This window comes from Nanorana parkeri, unplaced genomic scaffold (assembly GCF_000935625.1).
Source record: "Nanorana parkeri isolate BGI_ZX_2015 unplaced genomic scaffold, ASM93562v1 scaffold415, whole genome shotgun sequence".
In the NCBI taxonomy this organism is placed as follows: Eukaryota; Metazoa; Chordata; class Amphibia; order Anura; family Dicroglossidae; genus Nanorana; species Nanorana parkeri.
In genome coordinates, this window is record NW_017306683.1 from 906,029 (window position 1) to 929,379 (window position 23,351).

Genomic DNA, 23,351 nt, shown 5'->3' on the forward strand with positions numbered 1-23,351 from the left:
TATATATACACATACACACATTCGCACACATACCTGTGCAAATAATTTCTTCTTTACTTTGTGAAAATTTGTTCCAAATTATATTCTATTATTAATCTTGTATTTTACATAAATCACAGTTGTTAGCAGGAAGTGAGGGGAAATCTGCAACAGGGGAACAGACAACATCAAAAAACCGACAGAGTTTCTAGCATCCCCCCACTTTAAAAATATACTTCTGTCTGTGTTGCTGTTAGAGAGGTTTACCCTCTCTTCCTGTCCTGGGGACAGCCTTTTCACAAGGCAGGAAGCGAAGGAATCTCTACCACAATGCCCCAACTACAGTAAAACCTGCCAAGACATCTAATCCTTACCCACATTTGAATTCAGACCATTCTAGATAAGGCCCACATGTGATGTTAAGCTGCCATGACTGAGAGAACTGCAATCCAATTAATGAACACAGTGGTTCATGGACAGTTAGGCTGGGGAGGTAAGAATTAGATGATGCGGATTGTCTTCCACTCAGGGAATTAGGTGTGTTCTATCTGACTTGCTGCAGCTGTCAATGCACACTGGGAGAAGCTCACCATGTACAGTGAAATCTGTGTAAGCAATTTCAATACAGGAGGTGACTGTAGAACTGTACAAGACTGAAGTAAGGCTGGAGTTTCAGCCTTAAAATATTAAGTTAAATTTGAGATTCTTTCAGTTAAAGTATTTGTATCTTGCAAAAACTGGATTTGCTTTAAAGTATAATTAAAACCTAAATTTTTTTGCATATATCTACTGCTAGCAAGCAAACACAAATAGAATGTCCAGGAGAAGGCAGCAATGGCTCTGTATTTGTGTTGGTTTCTTTTAAAGTGCATGTAAAGACAAAACCTTAAAGTTTTGGATAGAACAAAACAAAAATATCACACCAGTTAAAGTACTTTGCATAAAATATTTTATTGCTGTAAAATAACCTTGAGGAAAGAACATGCAAAAGCTTCATGGTCCTCTTTAAAAGCAAAAATAAACTGTTAATGCTGAATATCTATAAACAAAAGGCACATAAAAGAACGCCTGACATACATATATATATTTACATTGAATATACATTCAAAAAGTGCTTTCTTTGGGACATCCTTGTAAGGATCTCCTTTTATAATAATATATGTACATCATTTTTACATAGTAGGCATTATCTTTATAATAGATATTTATATAATTATAAAATAAAACTGCTTATAAACCTCAAGACAAATAAAGTACAGTCAAACATATGATCAATAATATCTAGTAAAAATAGACATAGAACATTAAAGAGTTTAAAGGTAGAGTATAATAAATTCTCAAAGAAATGCGAAGATAAAAATAATATTACATATGCTAAAGGTTTTTGATTAGCTCCAAAGTTAGAACTGCTCAAAAGTCATTTTTGTTCCTGCAAACTTGATAGGAGTGTATAAATCCCAAGGTTTTAAGGCAAAGACCAAAGTGCTGACGTACGCACAGGCTCATTTAATAAGACAGTGCAAAGTGCAGCAACCAATAGAAAAAGTTTTCAAACATTTTACCACAGTAAACTGAGATCCCATTGGATGCTATACAGTAGATAGTTACACAGTCAGTGCACTTTGACCTACCAAATTAAGCCAATAGGGGTATATATTGATAACATTCAAATAGCAAATATCCTTTTTACACATGTATAATAGACACTGAAAGTAACAAGTAATCACAAACCGGTATGTTAAAATTGCCAATTTTGTCAGATCAGAGTCACAAGCAGCATCTCCAGGCTTGTTTATATCTGCTTACAGTATAGGCAAGACTATAGGCCCTTGGTATTCAGGAGAACTCTTTCCTTCAGAGGTAGCCTGCTTGATACATCTGTGATATTGGCTGCCGGGTGCCTGGCCTCACAGTGAAGGTCATGCCTGGCTGGTAAGTACTTTGTTGTCTGTAGGGAGTTAGAGAACAAAAATCAGTTAAGTATTGATTATGCAAAATAGTGAGAATATAGTACTGTACAGAATACCGTACAGTGTATCTTGGTGTTGGTGGAAATAGTAGGTCATGTTGCTTTATTATAGGATATATACATTTCACATATATTATTTTAAATATGTTACACTTATATTTAGTAAACAAACTGATGATTGATACTTGGCTCTGTGTGCTTTTGAAAAAAAAAATATATCAGGTCAGCAATACCATATACCGCAGTGCCACCAGCAAAATGGGTTGGTGGCCCCTACCAGGTTGTAAAAATACAAAACAAAAAACACACAACACACACAGCCAAAGCGCTGGCCATTGGTCCTCTATCCATTCTCACAAGTTCCGTTTAATGCTTTTATGCATGTTCAGTCAGTAGTCATGGGTGGACACTCAGCAGCAATAAAGCTGGACATTTCTTGCCATTCTCCACAGTTCTATGCTTGTTTGTCTCTGGGCTATGAAAAGGACTAAGCAAGCCACGTGTTTCCTGGTCAGTGGGCAGCATTCATGGATGCATAAGGCCTCATGCACTCAGCCATATTGTACGGCATCTGGACTCAGGCATACCCACTTATGTCTGTATGAGCTGAGATGCATACAGGCAGCTTGGATGGCCTTTACTTCACCCATGCCTGGTGAATGATTCAAATGAGCCATCCGCTAGGAAGGGCCGACATGATTATAACACAATTGTTTACATGTGGGTCCTGAACAAAATCACTCATGCAGCAGCTGCAACACATTCACAGAATGACCTTGCCCATCATTCATTCTGAATGACTGAAGGCCAAGGTCATTGTGCGCATGCAGTGCTGCATGTATGATTCATTCACGGCCAACCTGTAAACAATAGTGTGCAATTAGTGGCAGCTATGCCTGCTGATTGCATACCATTGTTTAGATGTAGGTCCTGAGCTGCAGCAGCAGGGTCAACTATGCAGCACGCATGTAAACGATATCACAAATGATTACATTGCATACCAGTATAAAACAGTCCAAACACAGGTAGAGCCAAAAGGAAATCTCACCGCTCTAATTCCTTAGTCGCCATCAGGACTCCCCAGGTGCTGGTCTAATAGGTGCGTCTCCACCTTGGAATGTAGTAGTATACAAACAGACCGCACTATCCACAGAATTCCACTACTTCAGACATCATTGAAATTCACAGCAAATCCAGTATAACCATGAATTAAAGTGTGTAAAACAGCAAATACCAGCACCGCACACCCCCCAACCAGCTAAAACCTCAAATGTTTTACCCGTAGGCTTATTCATATTCATTTGCGGTGCTGGTATTTGCTGCTTTACACACTTTATTTCACTGTTACACTGGATTTGCTGTGAAGTTCAATAAAGTCTGAAGTAGTGGAATTCTCTGGATAGTGCGGTCTGTTCGTATACTATTACAGTCCAACCACAGGACTATGAATGCAGATTTTTCTGGATTTGATTTGGTCCGCAGCTAAACGCTGCGGACCACAATACTGCTGCCTTCAGATCCATATACATTATGGTTCTGAACACAGCATATTGTACACCCATGTGCATAATCCCAAAGGTTTACCTATAAAGCCTTGTACAATGCAGTGCAGCAAAATGTATACATTTGCTTCAGCTTCAAACTGCTTTGATAACACTTTTGAGATTCACTTGAACTAAAGCAATTCAAACAGATCTTAAAGTGTGACCAAATCACAGCAAAGCCGGAGAAAATACTTTATTTGGTGCAGTGTTATATTGTGTTGATATCTGTTAATTATTACCCAGCATATTGCAAGCTTCTAAAATTAGGCAGCAGAACAGTATTGATTTAACAATTGGTGTATCGCATAAGAACACAGTCATTATGTTGCTGTAGTCTACAGCTATGCAGTGTGAAGATGTGTGCACAGGTGTATTTTTATTTGCTTCTGACATGGAACACATGGCAAGCTACAGGAAATTATTTATTATCATTAAATAATAGATCCATCATAGACCTCAAAGCAATAGGGAACCCTTCCAAAAAAGCAACAAATAGACAGACATGGTGCAAAAACAAATTGGGACATTGTATACCTGCAATTTGCAGAGCAATAGTAGCCTATTCAGGCATATTTAACACTTTGCAAACTTGGATAAAGTTGTTGATGGTTTATAAATTGACTGATTAATAGACCGGTATGCAGATGGGTAAACATTGAAAATTAAAATAATAATAATTATAATCACTTCAGGGTTTTCATAGATTTAGTATATGTGTGTGCTTACCTACTCATTGAGTTCCCATATTCAGGGTTTTGAGGTTTGTATTTCATATCAGTCATAGTTGGTACCCTTTGGTTAATATTTTCTGAAGATACTCTCCTTCCCTGTGGCATATACCTTGAAGGATTGCTAGAACGCCGTGGTTCTGGAGCCATGCTGGAACTAGTTGGTAGAGAATGCATATGACCATAAGACACTGGCAAAGCTGATGACCTTAGAGAGTGTGTATTTTTTCCGTAGCTCCCTGAGCTTTCTGGATCCGGCATATAGAGTCGTTTCTTAATTAGGGAAACTTTATGTGGATCTCTGCTGATTCCGGTGCTGTAATTATCACTTGTGTACTTGTTAAAGTCACTGTTATTTGAGATTGTCTGAGATCTCAAAGGCCAATCACTTTTATTATTCCACTGATATTCCGATCTTAAATCAGATTTTGACTCGTTAACATATAATCTATCCGTCTGATGCATGTTAATATCTGTGGATGGTGAAGTGCTCATGAATTGCGCTGGAGGAGGTATTATTCCATAATTAAAGTCCTCATATGTCTTTGACGCTGGCACAGGTGATGGGACAGAGGAGATATTGAATGTGTATGCATCAATGGAATTTGACATATTTGTCGAATTGGGGAGTTTGTTGACAGAAGACTTTACTTTCCAAAATTCTTCATTTCGGTCTTTCGTAGGAACCTGTACAACATTTTTTTCCCCCACATGCATTGAACTTCCCTTTTCATCACTGGGTTTTAACCCTAAAATATTTACACTAGATGACGGAAACTCTCCATCTGTCCATTTTGAAGAAGATGAAACATTACCCAAATGACTGCTCGATTTAGAACTAAAACTGGTTACTTGCTCTTGACCAAATTGTCCCTCGTTTTCTTTCTTCGGAACAACAACAAATGTGTTTTGTATATCATCATTATACTGAGAAGTCAAAGAACTTGTCACTAACCCACTTGAAACTGACATTTTGGGCAGATTACTACGTTCTAGACCCACAGAACGGCTACCCTTTTGGGCCCGTTTCTTTGCAGCCAGAAGCAAAGCCATTGGAGAATTGTTTTCCACCTGTTCGCCTGTGACAGGATGTGTATTTATGCCTTCCTCTTGTTTTATGAGAGATTCTGTTTTTAATGAAGTTGTTGGATATGCAGATGCTTCATCTTTATTTGAACTCACCACTGGAGTTGTTTCTGAAACTGCAAGGGGTAATTTGTTCAAGGCCAAGCTTTCAGCTGATGCCTTCCTCTCACGATGCGGCTTGTAGGTTGGAATATCATTCTGTTTTATACTTACTACACCTGTGGCTTTTAGAGGGGAAGCTGGTTTTGAAGAGATCTCGGATAAGGGCTTTGCAATATCACTTTGCAAATCTGAATATGCTGGATTCTCCATTGTTTTAATGGGTGTGACTGGCAAATAGTCTGGTTCAGGAATCTGAAAATTTGTGTTGTTACTTTTAGGTATCCAGTCTGAAGTGTCTTCATCAACATCTATTTTCTCAGGTACAGAAGGGATATGAGGTACTTTCATCATTAAAGAATTCACAATGGTGTTTTCTCCACCTTTTTTCTGAGTAGTATTTCCATTAGTACTCTTTTTATTTACTTCCAGGCTTGGGCGAGAATTTTTAAGATCTCTTAATTTTTCATCTTTCTTTGGAGAGAAGAGAGCTTCTAACTCGCCCTTAATTTTACCAACTCTAGCCTTTTGGTCATCATCGCTAGTCACATTAATAGAAGATACCTGAGCAGGTCTAACTTCTATAGACATTTTAGAGATTTGTTTTAGGGTTCGTTGTTTTTCTTGAAGTGCCTCAAGTAAAGGCAACTGTGGTTCTGGAGTAGATGTACCAGTTTGACTCGGCAAAGGTGGTGGAGGTGCTGGTGGGGCTTTTGGTGGTGGCGGAGGAGGAATAATTACTTGTGATGTAGAAGAGGCTGAAATTGTCTTTGGTTTTGGAGGAAGCAATGGGGATGCCTGAGGAACTGGTGGCATAGAGGCCACAAGAGGGGGAGCAGGTGGTGGAGCAACAAAATTAGGAGTAGGATAAGTATTTTGTGGTGTAACTGTGACAGGTGGTGGGGGAGGAGGTGGTGGCACTGCTGGTGGTTTGGGTGGTGTCATTGTTGGAGGTGGTGGAGGGGGCATAGAGGGTGGTGTAGGAGGAGCTTGATGATTAATTATTGCAGCATTTGCAGTATTTGATAGTGACATGTCTGTTAAGATAGGTTTCACTGAGATGATCTTTACAGCATCTTTTGTACTTTTATGTCCATTTGGTTTATACGCATCTTCATTAAATGTAATTTTAGAAAATTCAATACTGCTCATAGGACGTTTTGATCCATCCTTATTTTTTCCAGAAACCAATAATGGTGATTCACTTCCATTTGCATTAATTTTGGCATAACGCTTTTGGAGATAGTCATTAAACCCAGGCTCTAATTGTGTATCATCACTTAATATGCCAGTCTTACTTTCTGTATGTAGTTCACTAGCTGCCTTTGTATTCATGGAAGACTTTAGAGACAAAGACCCAGAAGCTGTAGAATCTGTTATGCTGGCATTGCTTTGAGTCGCATGATCCTTTTGAGACAGATCCTGTAGATCCTCCATGATAAGCATTGACCTTCTTTTGTTTAATGCATCATTCAGAGCCTGTTGCCTTGGGTTTGATACTGAATAAAGCTTGGCTTGTACACTAGGATTGAAACTAGAAGGTAGGGGTGATTGTGGAGGCTCTGTGGAGTAGTTTATATTCTGTTGTTCCTGTAACTGTATTGATGAAGTCCTCATTGGGGCAGGAGGAGCAACTTTGAAGGTCTTTGGCAAAGATGAGTGGGGATCCACATAGCTTGTTGTCTGTCCATGATTGTGCTGAAAAGCAGCAGTATTTAAAGAAAACCTGTTGGGCAAGCTTATAGGCATATCTTTTGCTCCTTCCGATTTCCATTTGGAATTATCAGTCTGGCGTTGTTGAGAAACTGTAGAAGTGTATGTTGAAGGCTCATAATTAGGTACGGTTGTTGCAGAAGAATATGGAGTGGGTGGTATGAAGTCTGGTACACTTGGAGATACTGGAGGAGAGGAAATTGTGGACGAAGGAGGGCTTTCTTGGGGTGGAGCAGCATGAAACTTTGTAGGTGGTGGTGGAGGTGGCATAGAAGGTGGTGGTGGAGGTGGCATAGAAGGTGGTGCAGGAATGTCCTCATCGAGATGTTCATAATAATTGGTTAAGCGCAGATCCCCAACAGAACTACACATTCTGTAGTTTCCATTCATCTTTGGTCCATTACCTACAATAAGAAAATATTTAATGTGATTACTTTATGGTTTGCAAATCAATTTTTTTTTACATATCTGGGAACAGTTATGATTTGACAACATTAACTGTAGGGTTGGGCTCGATGTTCGAACGTGAGTTCGACTCGAACATCGCTAGTTTGTGTGCTCACCAAACACACGAACTATCAGAGCGTTCGGCGGGCTATTTGGCCACTGATCGCCCCACAAAGCAATGCAATTATTGCAATGCAATGCAATTACCTTGTGAAGCCATAATTGGTTAAAGGCTTGCAACTGACCACAGGTGAGGTGCACAACTTTGCCCAATCAGGGCACAGAGAACTGTGGGAGCCATGATTGGGCAGTCAGGATGACTCTGCCCAATCATGGCTCACCTGTTACAACTGTAAACAGGTGGGCAGAGCTAGCCGTCACTGCTAGCTCCGCCCCAATTGTTTATAAGTTGTTGGCATCTGTCAAAATGCCATTCTGCGGCGGGTGTTCATCGCAGTGGACTGGGCGGCAGTCTTTTTTTTCTAATTATTTCTATTTTTTTAATTTTTTTAATCCGTCGAGTCGTCAACACTGTGCTCGGATCAAGGGTCTGGTATGGAATTCTAGGGGGGACCCCACTTTCTCACCCATTTTGGGGGGTGGGGTTCCTCAAAATTCCTACCAGACCTTAAGGGCCTGTTAGGACTTTTGGGGGAACCCTACGCTTTTTTTTATGGGGCCCTTCCTAACATTTTTTTTCATTGATTCATGTCCCCCAAGGCAGTACCCGAATCCCCATACCCATTTTATGGCAAATAAATTGCATACAAAGCTTCAAAATGGGGACAATTGATTTTCAAAGTTCTACCCTCATAGACTTGCATTGAGTTTGAATTCAAACTTTTCCCATGTTCAAAAGTTCGAAATCGAACCGAACACGGGGATGTTCGGCTCATCACTAATTAACTATATGAACCCCTGTATGCATCAGCGGCCTTACTATAAACCTTATGTCGTACAAACATGCCATACAGTATATGCCCGACAACGTTTACCTACAGTATTGCAAAAACAAAACAAAAAAAATGGTGATGTTTTCTTGACATTCAGATGCTGCTTGAGCCAGTTGTAATGTGGCTTTCCCTACATTGATGTGCAAAAAACTATCAAAACACTTCCAGTATATTGTGAGGTTAAAAATACAGAAATGAATATAAATCCTCAACGATCATTCACATCTTAACTTGTGTTACAACAGCACATTGTTAGAATGAGTTACCAATGAAAATCTATGAAAATACAATTTTTTTCTGATACAGCATTGTGGTACACAGCAGTGCAAAGGTGTTCCAAGATACTGTACTAGTGCATTAAGTGTGCAATTTAAAGTGGATAGCTCCACAGTATGCTGTGTTTTGCAGTACTGCACAGAAAAAGCAAATTTTTATCATGTTACCGCAATGCACAAGTGTAAATGGCCCCTTATAAGAAGCAAATACTGATCACTGCATCCAGCTAGACCCAAAAAGTAATGTTTTGATTGCTAAACTGAATGCAGGCTGGTGAGAGCCAAGCATGTGACAGCCAGGATCACAAAAGGCCAGGTTGAATCAGCAAAGTATAATGGGCCATTCTTGGTTATACCCATCCCATGCTTCCAGCAAAAACTGGGTGTAGTGGGAGTCCACAGTTTTATTTTTAGATACACGATAGATGTGGTGTGCTGGTCCAACTGGAAGTAAGGGAGGGAAGGTAAGGAAATCACTAGCCACTAGGGATGTCCCAATACCGATACTAGTACAGGGCTGATACAGAGCATTTTCACAAGTAATTGTACTCGTGAAAATGCCTTGAAACTAAAGGCCGATACCGGCCCTTAAATTTTTAAAACACAAGCGGCTGCCTGAGGTCCCATGCTTGCTGGGGACTTCAGGCAGCCTGGTGGGGACCTCGCCGCAGCTGTCCGACAGTGCCGATCTGGCCACACATCACCTCCTCCCCAAGACTGGCATAACACTGGACCGCCCCACACCTGCCCATAAAGCCCTGGAGCCTGGCACGAGCCCGGCACCTGCCTACAGTGCCCGGGACCCACCTGTACAACCCTGGAGAGACCCACATGTAGTCCTGGGGAGACCAAAACGCCGCCCTGTATAATATGGATTTATGGGAGCTGTAGTCCTCCATTGCTGGTCTCCATTCTCCCTTGCTGAATAATCATGGATTGCTGAGATTTGTAGTCCTCGATAGCCAGTTGCCATTCTCCATGGCTGAATCATGGACTGAGTTACAGTTCATCATTATAAAGAAATTGCCCTACAATAATTAGTCTGTATTGTTTTAGAAAAAATGTCACATGTCCCTTTAAGAAAAATGATCAGAAAATGGAATTGGAGAAGAGAGGGTACTAGCATTTGTACTTGGACATCCCTATTAGCCACAATACTAAGGGTTGTTTTTTCTTTTAATTAAATATGGTGAGCAGCCAGATTCATATGGCCTCTAATACAGCTCTCCTAAAAGCCAAAACTATTTTAAAGGAGAACTATGGGGTTAAGGCTTTTCCCCATAGTTCTCCTTAGGGTAATGGGAGGACACAAACTAGCGTCCTCCCGTCACCCTGAGCTCAGTATACCGCGAGCTACTGCTCACGGTATACTGAGACGCCGCAGCTGTAGCGGATGCCGACAATTATGCCGGGATCCACCCAGCTGTGTGAGCGACAGCTGGCTCTGCCTATCTAGAGGTAGAGCCAGCTGTACCCGCCCCATCCATTCCGCCAGAATCCAGCCGGCAGAGAGCTGTGACAGGATCGAGAGGTAAGCGAACGCCGGTATGTGTTCGCTCACCTCCCGATCTACTGAGCCGACCTGTGACAGTCTCATTATCACAGGTCGGCTAGAACTAGGAGGTGAGTGAAAAGCACTCATGTCATAGTTCTCCTTAACAGTACGTTGAGAGCAGAAAAAGAATGTTTAAACACTTGCTGACCAGGTGTTTAGACCCCCTTCCTGGCCAGGCCATTTTTCAGTATTCAGCGCTGCAGTACTTTGACATTTACAGTGTATTCCGTCATGCAACGCTGTACTGATATGAATTTTATACAATTTTGGGGGGGACAGATAGAGCTTTCTTTTTGTTACTATATTCAGGAAAAATTACAGAATATTTTGGGGAAAAAAAGTTTTTTTTACATTATGTTATAAAACAATTACCCAATTTTTTGGTAAAATATAAAACACGGGGTCACGTCGGGTAAATAGACACCAAACATGTCAAGCTTAAAAATTGTGCGCACCCGCAAAAAACTAGTATACCCAAAATTGACCGTAGGCGACGCTTTAAAAGCTTTTACAGCTCATCAGTTTAGTGTTCTCAGTGATTAATGGCCCTAAAATTATTGCTCTTACTGCAACGTTTGAGGCGATATGTAACATGTGCGGTGTAGGTATGCGCACCTGACACATGTTTACATGCGTGTATGTAGGGGTGGGGACTTTAAAAAACAAATTGTGGAAAATTTTATTTTCTTTCCTATTTTTTTTAACTTAACTTTATTGCCATCACCGAGGTGGCTGAGAAACCCCCCTATGTTATATCAAAAGATGCGACAGGTCCTCTTTATGGAGACATCAGGGGTCTCCAAGTCCCCTAATGTCACCTAGAACCCCCCTAAAGAAGCTGATGAAGCACAGATCTGCTTCATCAGCTTCTCTCCAGCATCTGAAACTGGAAAGTGACACGAGAATGCGGAAGTGATGCAATATACATCATATTCGCATTCAGACAGCGGAGAGGGGACCGGAGGGAGATCGTGAACCGACCTCACTCTAATCCCGTCAGAGAGGCACTATGCTGGTCCCGGGCTCGCACCGGGCACAGCAGAGCCCGGGATCAGCGGGAGGGGGAAGCCTCAGAGGGTGCATCCACATACCGGGACCTCATACAAGCGACCTGCCGGCTCTATAGTCGGCAGTTCACTTGTATGTTAACAGACATTGCTGCCTGTTTTTAAATAGTGTCTTTCCCGATCGCGCGCCGCACACGAGTGGGCAGGACTAACAGGCCATGTATACACGGCCTGTTACATCCAGGAAGCTCCCGGACGGCCGTTTATACACGGCTGGCCGGGAGGTAGTTAGAGAATTATGAGGCAAGTGATTTTCACTCAGCCTCATAATCTGAGCCGACCGGTGACAATGACAATGAAACTGTCACAGGTCGGCTCAGTAAATTGGGGAGTGAATACATACTGGCGCTCGCTCACTTCTCAATCTATCCGTGCAGAGAGCCGTAACTGTCACTCAGATTTCCCCCCGCTTGTCCGATCCTCCAGCGCTGACTGGCGGAATGGACGGTGGAGGCGGCGGGTACAGCTGGCTCTGCCTTTAGGTAGGCAGAGCCAGCTGTCACTCATGCAGCTGGGTGGATCCAGACAGAATTGTCGGGATCCGTTCCGGCGTCTCAGTATACCGCGAGCCGTAGCTCGTGGTATACTGAGCTTTGGGTGACGGGAGGATGCTAGTTTGTGTTCTCCCATTCCCCTTTGGCGAACTACGTGGAAAAGCCCTAACCCCATAGTTCTCCTTTAATATTTAACTACCTGTAGTGGTTTTGGAGCTTTTTTTGGAGGTGCAGTAAAAATCTGGATTATGCATCTGATTGATGCCTGCAATTCCTCAGTACCAGGTGACTAACGTATAACAGCTGTTAAAAATGATACATTTTCCTTTTTGGCTTCAAGCTCACAGAATGCTGTGGCTGAAGGCATTACTGTTCTAAAGAGACATTTCTTTAAAGTCTTAGATCAGAAATAAAAGATATGTCACAACATAACTGTCCTCATCAAGTCTTTAAAAGAGAACTATGGCCAAACCTTTTTTGGCTATAGTTCTCTTTTGGGTCACAGGAGGACATTTCCAATTGTAATGGGCTATTGCCCACTACATGCTGACAGCGCAGAGCTGCACTGCAGCCGGGAAAGATCTGCATAATATTGTTGGGATCTACCCCGCTGCCTGATTGACAGCTGACTCTGCCTCTCTGATTTTGGATATAATGAGGAAGTGTTAATACCCCTACCAGGTTTTTACTGTTGGTTGTGTTTATGCTTGACAGATTCACCCTTTTATAGTTGTCCCGGTGACCAGTGTCACCAATAATGAAAATTAGGGATAATCTAAATTTTGAGCTGTAACCTGTACAGGAATAGGAGGAATAATTTTTAAATGAACACTTGTTCCAATGACAACTGTCTTAGTGATACCTCACTAGACAAACTTCTTCTCCCTTACTGTTGTGTCTACAAGACAGCAAGTAAAAGGGAAATCTTTTGAATGTGACACAGAAGGGAAAAAAACAAAAACCTGACAGGTGTTCTAACATTCCCTACACAATCTAGAATGAAAAAAAAGTTGGCTTTAGATATACTGCATCTATAAATGCATCAATATAGATGATATACTGTATAAAGAAGGTCAGCTTGCAGTTTTTTATCCTCTGGAAAAACCTCCTTTCATATAAAACGGCAATGGTGGAACTACCAGGGTCGCCGAGGTCGCAGCTGCGACCAGGCCCTGGAGTTCCGCCACTTGGAGGGGGCCTAGGACAGGAAGGGGCTCCTGGTAACCGCTGATTAGCAGGATATTTAATATCCCAGTAACCGCTAATGTCAGTACCGGGACCTCTTCCTCCTGTCCTGGGCCCTACGTGCTTCACGCTGCGCCCCTCACCTTGTTCCGGGCGCAGCGTGAAGTATGATCCAGCCGGCGCAGCAGCCAATGAGTGGGAAGCGGGTTATCCCCGCCCCCTCATCACACAAAACGCTGCTGCCAAATAGAGAGCTGCATCGGTAAGAGGCCTGCTGCGGACATGAAGGGGTGATATAGGGAGCTGGGACTATGAAGGGGACATGGAAGAGGAGAGTGTGGGGTCCGGGAGCGGAAAGCTGGGGACGTGAAAGGGGAGATAATGGGGATCTGGAGACATGGAAGAGGAGAGTGTGTTTTTTTTTTTTGTCTAAAATTTGTTTTTAAAAACAATGGATTTCATGGATTCTTGCATCGGGGCCCTGAGGTCACTCTGTATAATAGTATGATCTCCGCAAAGCCAAACAGTGAGATTATTCTATAAATCCCTGACTACCCAACTAGGTGTTAGGCCCCTTTCCCACGAGCTGATCAGGAGAGGATCTGTGCACAGATCACAGCAGCATGGAGCCGGTCACCACTTTGACATCTGTGTCCATACAGATTTTTCCTCCATCTTGCGATGGAGGAAAAAACTGCAATTACAAGACCCCCATGTCTGCCTCTAGGGAATTGAATGTAAACTGGCATGTGATGTCATCACCCCTGATCTGGCATGATCCTTGGTAACTTTACTTTAGAACCAGTGCTGTAGGTTAAAAAAAAAAAAAAAAGAGGACAGACACTGAGCTTACCTATAGAAGCATTGTCAGAATACCCTGATGGGACAGATGGAGTAGGTACAGCAAGTCCTTGAGTATCTGTGTTCTGAAATTAAAAATGTAAAGTAATTAGAAAAAGGTGGAAATAGGCATCAATAACTTTTATGATTAGCTTCCCCAAATACATGACTTTTATGATTAGCTTCCCCAAATACATGATATTTGTATCACATATACTTTTCGGAGATGTTTCGCCTATTTTACAACTACTGGATCTCTCTAATGGTTATTCAAACAAAATCTTAATCTGATTAACAAAAAAGAAAGAAATAATGAACACAGCAAACCTTATTTTTCCTTATCTGTAAAAAATAAGTCAAGGCAACTGGACTTGCTCTATTTTTCTTGAAGATGTTTCACTGGTCATCCAACAAGTTGGATGAACAGTGAAACGTCTTCAAGAAAAATACAGTTGCCTTGACTTTTTTTACAGATATACCATGACCTGGATGAATGAGAACCTTCACAGACTTATTTTTCCTTATTCTAGTGTGATGACTTTATGTCTGTAGACTTTACTGTTCCATTTCACACAATGGATGGCACCAAAATCTTTTGCTTATTTGACACTGAGTAATGTTTGTCTAACCAAAGATACTCGCTGAGACCACGCTAGGGTTTCCAACCTTGTCCAAAAGCCAGTAAGGTGGGGTGTTACTAAGAGTGCCAAAATGTATGCCTTCACATACAGCATTGGCCAAGTACACACAGGAGAGCCAATCAGAAAAACTTCTATCAGAAGAACGGTATTAATGCAGGCTGATTATGCAGCCCATGTTCAGCTCAGCACAAAACAGCAAGACATAAATTTAAAGAAGAACTCTGGGCAGAATTAAACGTAACCCTTGCATTGGGACTACTCCTGCACTGCAATTGTTTAAGTGCACAAAGTGACAATCCCCTGCTGGAGCGGACGAGGAGAGACTGCCGGGACTGGTCTAGCAGCTAGGTGGGGCAGAGGTTCAGACAAGTATATCTTGGTTATTATCGACCCTAGACCAAAAGAGCACTTTAACTCCTGCAGTGTGGGGGTAGCCCCACTGGAAGGGTAAGTTTTATTCTGCCTGGAGTTCTTCCTTAACTGAGCACATGTATGTATTAAGACATTCATCTCAATGCAGCTCTCATACACCAGGCAGGACAGAACCCTTTAGACACTTCTGTAGGCTTTTCTGCAATATAAAATCTCTCCCCTGCCTGCTAGAGTTTTCTACAGGAGTAAGTGATGGATGCCAGGACAGACCTCCTGTGCCTGATCTTGGTCCCGCCAGAGAAGAAGGCCAAAGACTCTTGGCCCAGAAGACCGGATGAAGATGGAAGCATCAGTGATGGAATGATGAGGAGAGGAGGCCCTCTTTGGGGAAATCCCCTCTGACTTTTGGCACTGGAAAATGTCCCCCCATTAAAATGTAACCTTACCTTCTGTTCCAGTGACTGTAAATTTAGAATTTCCCATCACATTCTGTCCTGGTGACAATAGTGACCAGGACAAATAGAGGAGGGTGAACCTACCCTGTGGGGATACAAAGACAATAAAAACCTGACAATGGTTCCAAAGCTGGCCATACACGGATTGAATTTTGAGTGTTTCCTGATGAATTGGCTGAAAGTTGAGCAGTGAGTGGGGCTGCCGGTGCTCCCTGCATCAACAACATTTTTGAAGCAGCTGGATGTAAAATTTTTAGCCACACAGTGACTGCAGTCACAGTTTGAATATCTGACAGCTGCAGGCACTGGCTGTCGGAATACAGTAGCCAGCTGGTGGAGATGCCTCCATTTCATAATCCTTAGCATAAATGGGACTTATTCTACAACTCCAAACACAATAGTGTAGTTTGCTTTTATTATCCAATGCCTGTCTTACATTTCATCATGAGTGTGTATGGTCTGCATTCTTAAAGATATGAATGCAAGAGACACATTTCACTGTATTAGATTATTGTTATTTCTTAAGTTGAAACGTTGCATTGATTTACCATGGTGGAATGTACATTTTTATGATATGTAAGCAGTAAATGAGGTCATAAGGTATTCATAACTGCAAGAAAGGACAAAGTATTTTGCTGACAATGCGAGAAACAAAACTACATACAAAAACATTACATTCATCTTAGAAGAAATAAATGATGGATATATCTTAGTTTGTTTTACCTGACCATATATTACAGGGGTGGGGAACCTCTGGCCCTCCAGCTGTGGTGAAACTACAAATCTCATGAGGCATTGCAAGATTCTCAGAGCCACAGGCATTACTCCCAGAGACAGATGCATCATGGGATCTGTAGTTTCACCACACCTGAAGGGCTGATATATTACAAACAGGGTGCCAAGCATAGCTTCGGTCAGGAGTCAGGATTAAAGTTATGGACAACTTTGGACACATGAACAAATTTATTGTGGTGCGCAGATCCTGAGTAGTTAGGTGACAGCCCCTAGTTAGGTGACAATAGCAAAAAGGAAAAGAAAAAAAAGTCCAATGAGCTCCAAAATATCCAAAATATTTTTCTATCAAAAACCTCTTCTTGGAGCTTATTGGACTTGTCATTTGGTGCTTAAAAAACCCCACCTTTTTATTTTCTCTATTGTAACGTTGGACACAATTGAAAGTTTTTACATGATGTCGAGTTTGAAGATCAGTATTTTTTACAATTTGGTGCTGTACAAAAAGGCAAGGCCCCGACTCTTTTTGGGCTTGAGAGATTTAATGGCCCGCTGGTCTTCAGTTGAGATCTGCTCTTCCAATAACGTTTTCAAAGTAGTATAAAGTGGTGACCAGGACATCCAGCAGTTAGCATCCAACAGTGACATTGCCTGTTTATCATGCAAGAAGTCTAGATTGGAAAAGTTGCAGTCTTAAAGTGACACTAAACTTCAAGCGTTGAATGCAACAAGTTATTGAACAGGCCACTCGTGATCCACTAAACCCTAAGAATGAGATCCTAATAGGTTGGACTTGATGGACTAATGTCTTTATTCAACCTCAAATACTATGTAATGACTATGTAAAGTACCTTAACTATTAACAAAAATACACAAATCTTGTTTGTGTATTACTCGGATGTTGCTCCTCCAGTCATCTCTGAATTGGTATAGAACTGTCCTTCCTTCTGGAGGGTGGCTACTTTTATTCCCCATGGTCCCTCTGTGTGTTATAAAGTAGCCACCGCTCCCAGCTCACTCTTGTGATGGACTACAATTTTTAAACAAATTAGTCAACTAAACATGAGATTGTAGTCCTTCACAGGAGTGAGCTTGGAGTGGTGACTACTTTACAACACAAACAGGGGCCATGGGGAACAAAAGTAGCCACCCTCCAGAAGGAAGGACAATGTCAGCACCAATTCAGAAATGGTTTGGAGGATCTACAGCTAAGCGATGCACAAATAAAATATGTTTTTGGTAATAGTTAAAAAGGTACTTGAATGTATTTTTAAGATTTAACTCCTGAGTTTAGCATCACTTTAAGTACTATCACCTGTGAAGTGACAGTATAAACAGCAGTGATGAAAAGTCCGCTTTTGAAAAACATCAGGACTTTAGCATCAGATCCAGCGGGACACAAAGTCTAAAGGAGACTGGTGAAAATAGGAGACGTTTCCCAATCACTCTGCTTGGCCTCCTGAAAAAGTGAGCCGATGGTGAAGCTGCCATAAACACAGGATGTCAGTCGAATAGCTGGTATCAGAGGGGACAGGGATAGAGAAGCTGCTGAAAGGCAGAGGTGTCTGTGAGCAGTCACTTTTTTAAAATATGGCTTTTCAGCCCCCAAGCTCACTCCTGTGATGGACTACAATCTCACATTTAGTTTACTAATTTGTATTGAAGTTATAGTCCATCACTGGAGCAAGCTTGAGGAACAAAAAGTAGCCACCCTCCAGACGGAAGGACAGTATCAGCAAAAATTCAGAGATTTCAGAGTGATAAACAAATAAGATACATTTTTGTTAGTGTTCTTGAATAGTTAGGAGTTCAATCTTAAAAATGCATTCAAGTACACTGAGTTCAGCATCACTTTAAATTTGTAAGATTTCACAATACAAATCAAGGTTATGAAGCTTGGTAGCAAGTAAGGGTATAAAAAGGTATAACTTTTGTTGGGTCCAGTGCAGTTGGCAGTCTGTAGCATTGGCACGGCAGAGGTTAAGCTCTGTTTTTGTTTGAGAGACTTGAATCCTATTGTAGTTAGGTCATTTGAATTTGAGCTAAATTAATTTAATTGTAGTAGGACTGGAAGCCAAAAGAACTGATGGATTCATCAGGATTTCCACACGGGTTTCACCAGAGCCGCTCACCCCTAATGCGGTTTTAGAATGGTGCTGGGATGAGTAGCCACTGTGCAAGTGCAGTCTTGAAATAGCACCCCTGGTGGGTGCAGGTATTAATCTGGGTGAATAGGATGGTGGATTTAGGCTTCAATGTTAAAATGGAATACTAAATGGAGGAAGATTTTGGAACAATGACTAGCAATTTTTTGCAGTTTTATGTTATACAATGGGATATTTAATAATGAGGCAGCAGTACCGATCCCTGCAGGGATCCCCCCTCCCCTGTCCGATCCTCCAGCGCTGACTGGCGGAGCGGACGGAGGAGGGGGTGAGCACAGCTGGCTCTGCCTCTAGATAGGCAGAGCCAGCTGTCACTCACGCAGCTGGGTGGATCCAGACAGAATTGTCGGGATCCGTTCCGGCTGCGGCGTCTCAGTATATCGCGAGCCGTAGCTCGCGGTATTACTGAGCTTTGGGTCATGGGAGGACGCTAGTTTGTGTCCTCCCGTTACTCTTAGGAGAACTATGGGGAAAAGCCCTAACCCCATAGTTCTCCTTTAAGTATAAACAGGGTTGACTATTATTAGACACAGTAGGCCTGTGCCTATAGGAAGCACTTTTTCCCCAGTACAGTTATTGGTTACACATTTTTGGCAACATTAGTCATCTCCTATAGATTTATTTACCAAGTGTCACAATATTGTGAACCAGGTTAGGACCAGTAAAACAAGAAAATGTTTGTGTAATGATCCTAGCAGATCCAGGTATAAAATCATATAGATATCAAATGGGTTAAATTGCAAACAAAGAAAAATATGTTGTATTACACAAGCATCCTCAAATATTTACACTGGGAAAATATTAGCTCAACTCTGTATTCTGATCCTTAACAAAACAAGGTGTTCCGGTACAAGACAGAACTAAGATTCTGTACACTTGTAGTGTCTTAGACAGCCAGGGGGCTGGGAAACAGCATTCCAGGGAGATCACTAAAGTATGTTGAACTAAGACAGAAAGTAAAGGGAAATCTCCCCCAGCGAGGTCACAACCTAACAGGAGGTCCAATTCCTAACTCTTCCCCAAAATAGTCAAAAGCAAAAACAAAACCCTTTTTTTGGGTGGAGTTAAGCTTTAAGCCCTATTTAAACCTGCCAATGGGGCCAACTGCATGAGTTTCACTATTTCTCCATGAGAATCATGTAATCTGCTGTGGGCAGAAAGCTACCACCGCCCACAGCCATTCACAATACTGACACATGCTGCAACTACCTTCAGGTGAATGAATCCTGGACAAAAATAAGACGGCATCCAGGTGTGGTCATAACCAGGTAATGGCAGCATGTCCAATTACTTGTGAATGACTTGCGAAAAGCTGCAGGCGGTGGCACCTGTCAATGGATTATACAGCAACTCCTGCCCAAAGCAGATCGCATTAGCCTCACAGAGGAATTTGTGGGACTCAGTGTTCAGCCCAATTCACAGGTGTGAGTGGGGCTTTAACACATTTTCCTTCAAGTTTTACTTGAACCTCTACCTATTTATCTTTTTGTGGAACTCCACTTATACTGTATTTACTATCTACTCTATTATAAAATGTTCATCTTCTATCTGCATGAATTTTGTTTTCCTAAGGGCTCATTCACATGGGTGTGGACAGGTCCTTTGAAGGGGCAGGTGCTGGATGCAGCCACCGGTACCTCCCTATGCTATGGACAGTGTGCATCCAAGTGTGGGCACACTGATCCGGAACTGGACGGATGTGCAGGTTTGGGTTGGCATGTACCTACCCATAGTGAGGTACAGGCAGCTGCACGCAATCACACGCAGCACCTGTCCCTCCCAAGAGCAGGTCTCAGCACGGGCGTGCACACTGTATGGCTGTGCACGCCCATCTAAATTAAGTATTTTTCCACTTTTCAATTAAAATCTGTGTGTGCGTTAGGGTGCCATTCAATTGAATGGCAATGCAACTGATGATGTTGTACAATAGCATATATTAATCACATGGTATTGTATGATTTATGTGACACTTCGGTATGAACAGGCCCTTAATATGGCAACATGAACCAAATTATTTGTTAACATGATAGAACTGATGGGAAAAAAAAAAAAAGACTTTACAGATTTATAGCCAACCAGCTTTTAAGGAAAACACATTTTTATAACTAAGAAATGTCACTGTGTAGTGTGTACAATCACACCACCTCCCTGGCCATCGATATATGCAATATTGTACATAGCCCCACTCAGTAAATACTTCAGAATTATGCTCTAAAAAGACTTTATGCAAAGCAACAAAACTAATCTATGTCAAAGGCTTTATGCCAACCTTCAATATAAAAGCTAGATAGATCACCAAGTTCGGCTTGCTGTTACCACCTGAAAGCAAAACTCCATTATATACAGTACTTCAAATCTTTGCAGGGGACTTGACACAACAAGCAGAAACTAGACGCCAGCATTATGAAACATTTTAACACTCCGAATCTATTTTTTCTAAGAACTTCAGGAAAGAATACAGAATGCTGAATCATTGTAACACACAAGATATTTTGTCTTTGTAGAATACTTACACTGGTTGAGAACTGAAGTGTTGGTCTGACGCGGGGACCGGGTCGAGATTTAAGTGTTGCAGTCCCAGAGTCATCCAGGAATGAAAAGGAGTTGTGTATGTCATCTGCAAAATAAAAGACACAATCGGTGGTTAACATACAGCTACCCACACATCTGTTTGATTTGTTAAACCACATAGAAGAATACAAATTATTTATGAGCAAAATTATATCTGGTCGCAACCACATAGAAGAATACAAAATAATTTATGAGCAAAATAATACCTGGTCACAATCAACCTACGCCTTCTGAATGCCAAAATAGGACACATTTTTTATTCATTTTAATTGGTGCTCAAACCTTTTTAAAGCTCGTTATATGGGTATTATCCTTAGTAGCTGTCATGTACTGGGACGAAAATTATAGCAAAGCTGATATATGTGTCAAAGCCAGGACTACAACTATATGGTTATATACATTGTTTCCTAATTCAAGGCTATTTTGCTTTGTTCTTTGAACCAATTAAAAGCATTTTAAGCAATCATAATTTGACTCAAAGTACAAATGACATTTAAAATGTATTTTAGTTTATAGGTCCCTGTACCTCCCGGTGCTTTCACTTCAGAATTAATGATGGGAAAAAAAACAAAAAACTTTACAGATTTACAGCCAACCAGCTTTTAAGGAAAACACATTTTTAGAACTAAGAAATGTCACTGTGTACAATCATTTAAAGAAGAACGCCAGGAATTAAAAAAAATAAAAAACTTGCCTTTGCAGTGGGGCTACCCCAGCAGGCAAAGGTTAAGTGCTCATTTTGTCTAGGGGGCTCAAATAAAACAAATATATACTTACATGATCCTCAATTCCACCATGCTACTAGACTAGTTCCTATAGCCTCTTCTCCCTTTCGCTCTGGCGGTCTAAGGACCACGGAGGTCATCACATTGGGTCAATTGACTTGCATTACATGTGAGGACGCCAAAAGACATACCACAGCCAGAGCAGAGGCGGGGAGAGGTGAGCACTAAGACCAAGGATAAGGTGGGTATATCTGCTTGATGTGCCTAGACAAAATTAGTATTTAACCCTTGCAGTGTGTGGCTAGCCCCACTACAAGGGTAAGTTTTGTTTAAATTCCCATAGTTCTTTAAACTTTGCAACAAAGCAGCCACCATTAGGTTGTCATTAAAAAACCCACACCCACTCTATCAATAATAGCAACAATGAAAAATACGGATATCCTTGTAGTCTAAAACTAAATGAATGCAAATGTCACATAATGGTAAAATAATGTATTGTGGTGGATATGCAAATGAAAGCAGTAGCTAAAAATAACCAGGAATGACATACTTGTCATATCATTCGCACCGGTATGCAAAAAGAAGTGTCATACTTGTTTATAACAGGTATTATCTAGAATAGAGTGAGAATGTCCGGGCAGCTGCCCTAGGTGTGTCTAGGCACTAGCTGCATGTACTGGATATCCTACACTAAAAAAGAAACATTTGGGAAATTGTTTTACCACACTTTGTGCACTGAAAGCGTTTAGAGTTTTGGATAGAGTAGAGAAGGATTAGTTCAGTGTGGAGAAGGACTGGATCTCGTCAAGTTTTTACTGCTATCCCGGGCTCCGATATATCTACCCCTCACTTCCTGTCCGGTTGACAATGCTTTTACCAGACAGGAAGTGAGGGAAAAAAAACATTTCGGCAACAGGGACACATGCAGGGGTTCTAATCTTACTCCACTATTCTAGACCAAGAAAAAGGTTTTGCTTGGACATACACTTTAAGGTTTTGAGTATAATACAACAAGCTTGGTACAGTTAGTCAGTACCAAAACACGTGACACATTGACAATTGAGACTTTTAAACATTTAGAATGATAACATTTATGAAGTGCTCAATTTTGTTTATTTCTTTATATATTTTAATGAGATATTAGTTCAAAATACAGATGTTTGTCTGAACTGTATTATGTAACCTTTTCACGGTGGTATCAAGTATTTACCACACCCAGTTCATTTATTTATTGAAAATACCCCATAAACGGTTATTGTTAGAGTTCTTGTGGCCAGGCTATGGCTAATAAAGTATTTACATCAACAAATCAGTAAAAGGGCATAAAAACAAGCCAACCCTGACCTCTCTAGCTGCTTGTAATGTAAAGTGAAATAATTAATTCTCAAAAGATCCATAAAGTTCACAACAAAGATTGCAAGCAGGGTTTTTGGTTGATTTCTAACAGCCACCTTACCAAGATTCTGGTGCAATAGAAAGTAATAGGAAAAACACTAAGGTTTTAGTGCCTCTGTTGTGAACTTTAAAGAATGCCTATAGCTACAGAGGGAAATGAGGCATTATTGTAAAGTGGCTTTACTGCTTATTCAAATATGCAAGTATGTTTGTGTGCATAGTCCGGGCACAGGCTCACTTTTAGCCTTTCTAAAAAGGTATACAAATGCTTTCAACTAGCACTTTTTGAAGCCTACATATGGAGTTTTTACTTATAAGATTTAGGATTTTTTTAGTGTAGCCCCCCCCCCCCCCCCCCCCT

General features: G+C 41.3%; 1 protein-coding gene across 1 annotated transcript in view; it reads right to left on the reverse strand.

Moving 5' to 3' along the window:
• Positions 1-1,735: 1,735 nt before the first annotated feature.
• Positions 1,736-23,351, reverse strand: part of LOC108789668 (uncharacterized protein C6orf132-like) — a 42,205-nt gene continuing 20,589 nt past the window's right edge. Inside the window, exons 2-5 of the mRNA XM_018559752.1 lie at positions 20,813-20,916; positions 13,948-14,020; positions 4,219-7,522; positions 1,736-1,927 (exon numbers count right to left, since the gene is read on the reverse strand). Coding sequence (XP_018415254.1) covers positions 1,834-1,927; positions 4,219-7,522; positions 13,948-14,020; positions 20,813-20,916 — 3,575 coding nt within the window. The 3' untranslated portion in view covers positions 1,736-1,833. The remainder of the gene's footprint in view (positions 1,928-4,218; positions 7,523-13,947; positions 14,021-20,812; positions 20,917-23,351) is intronic.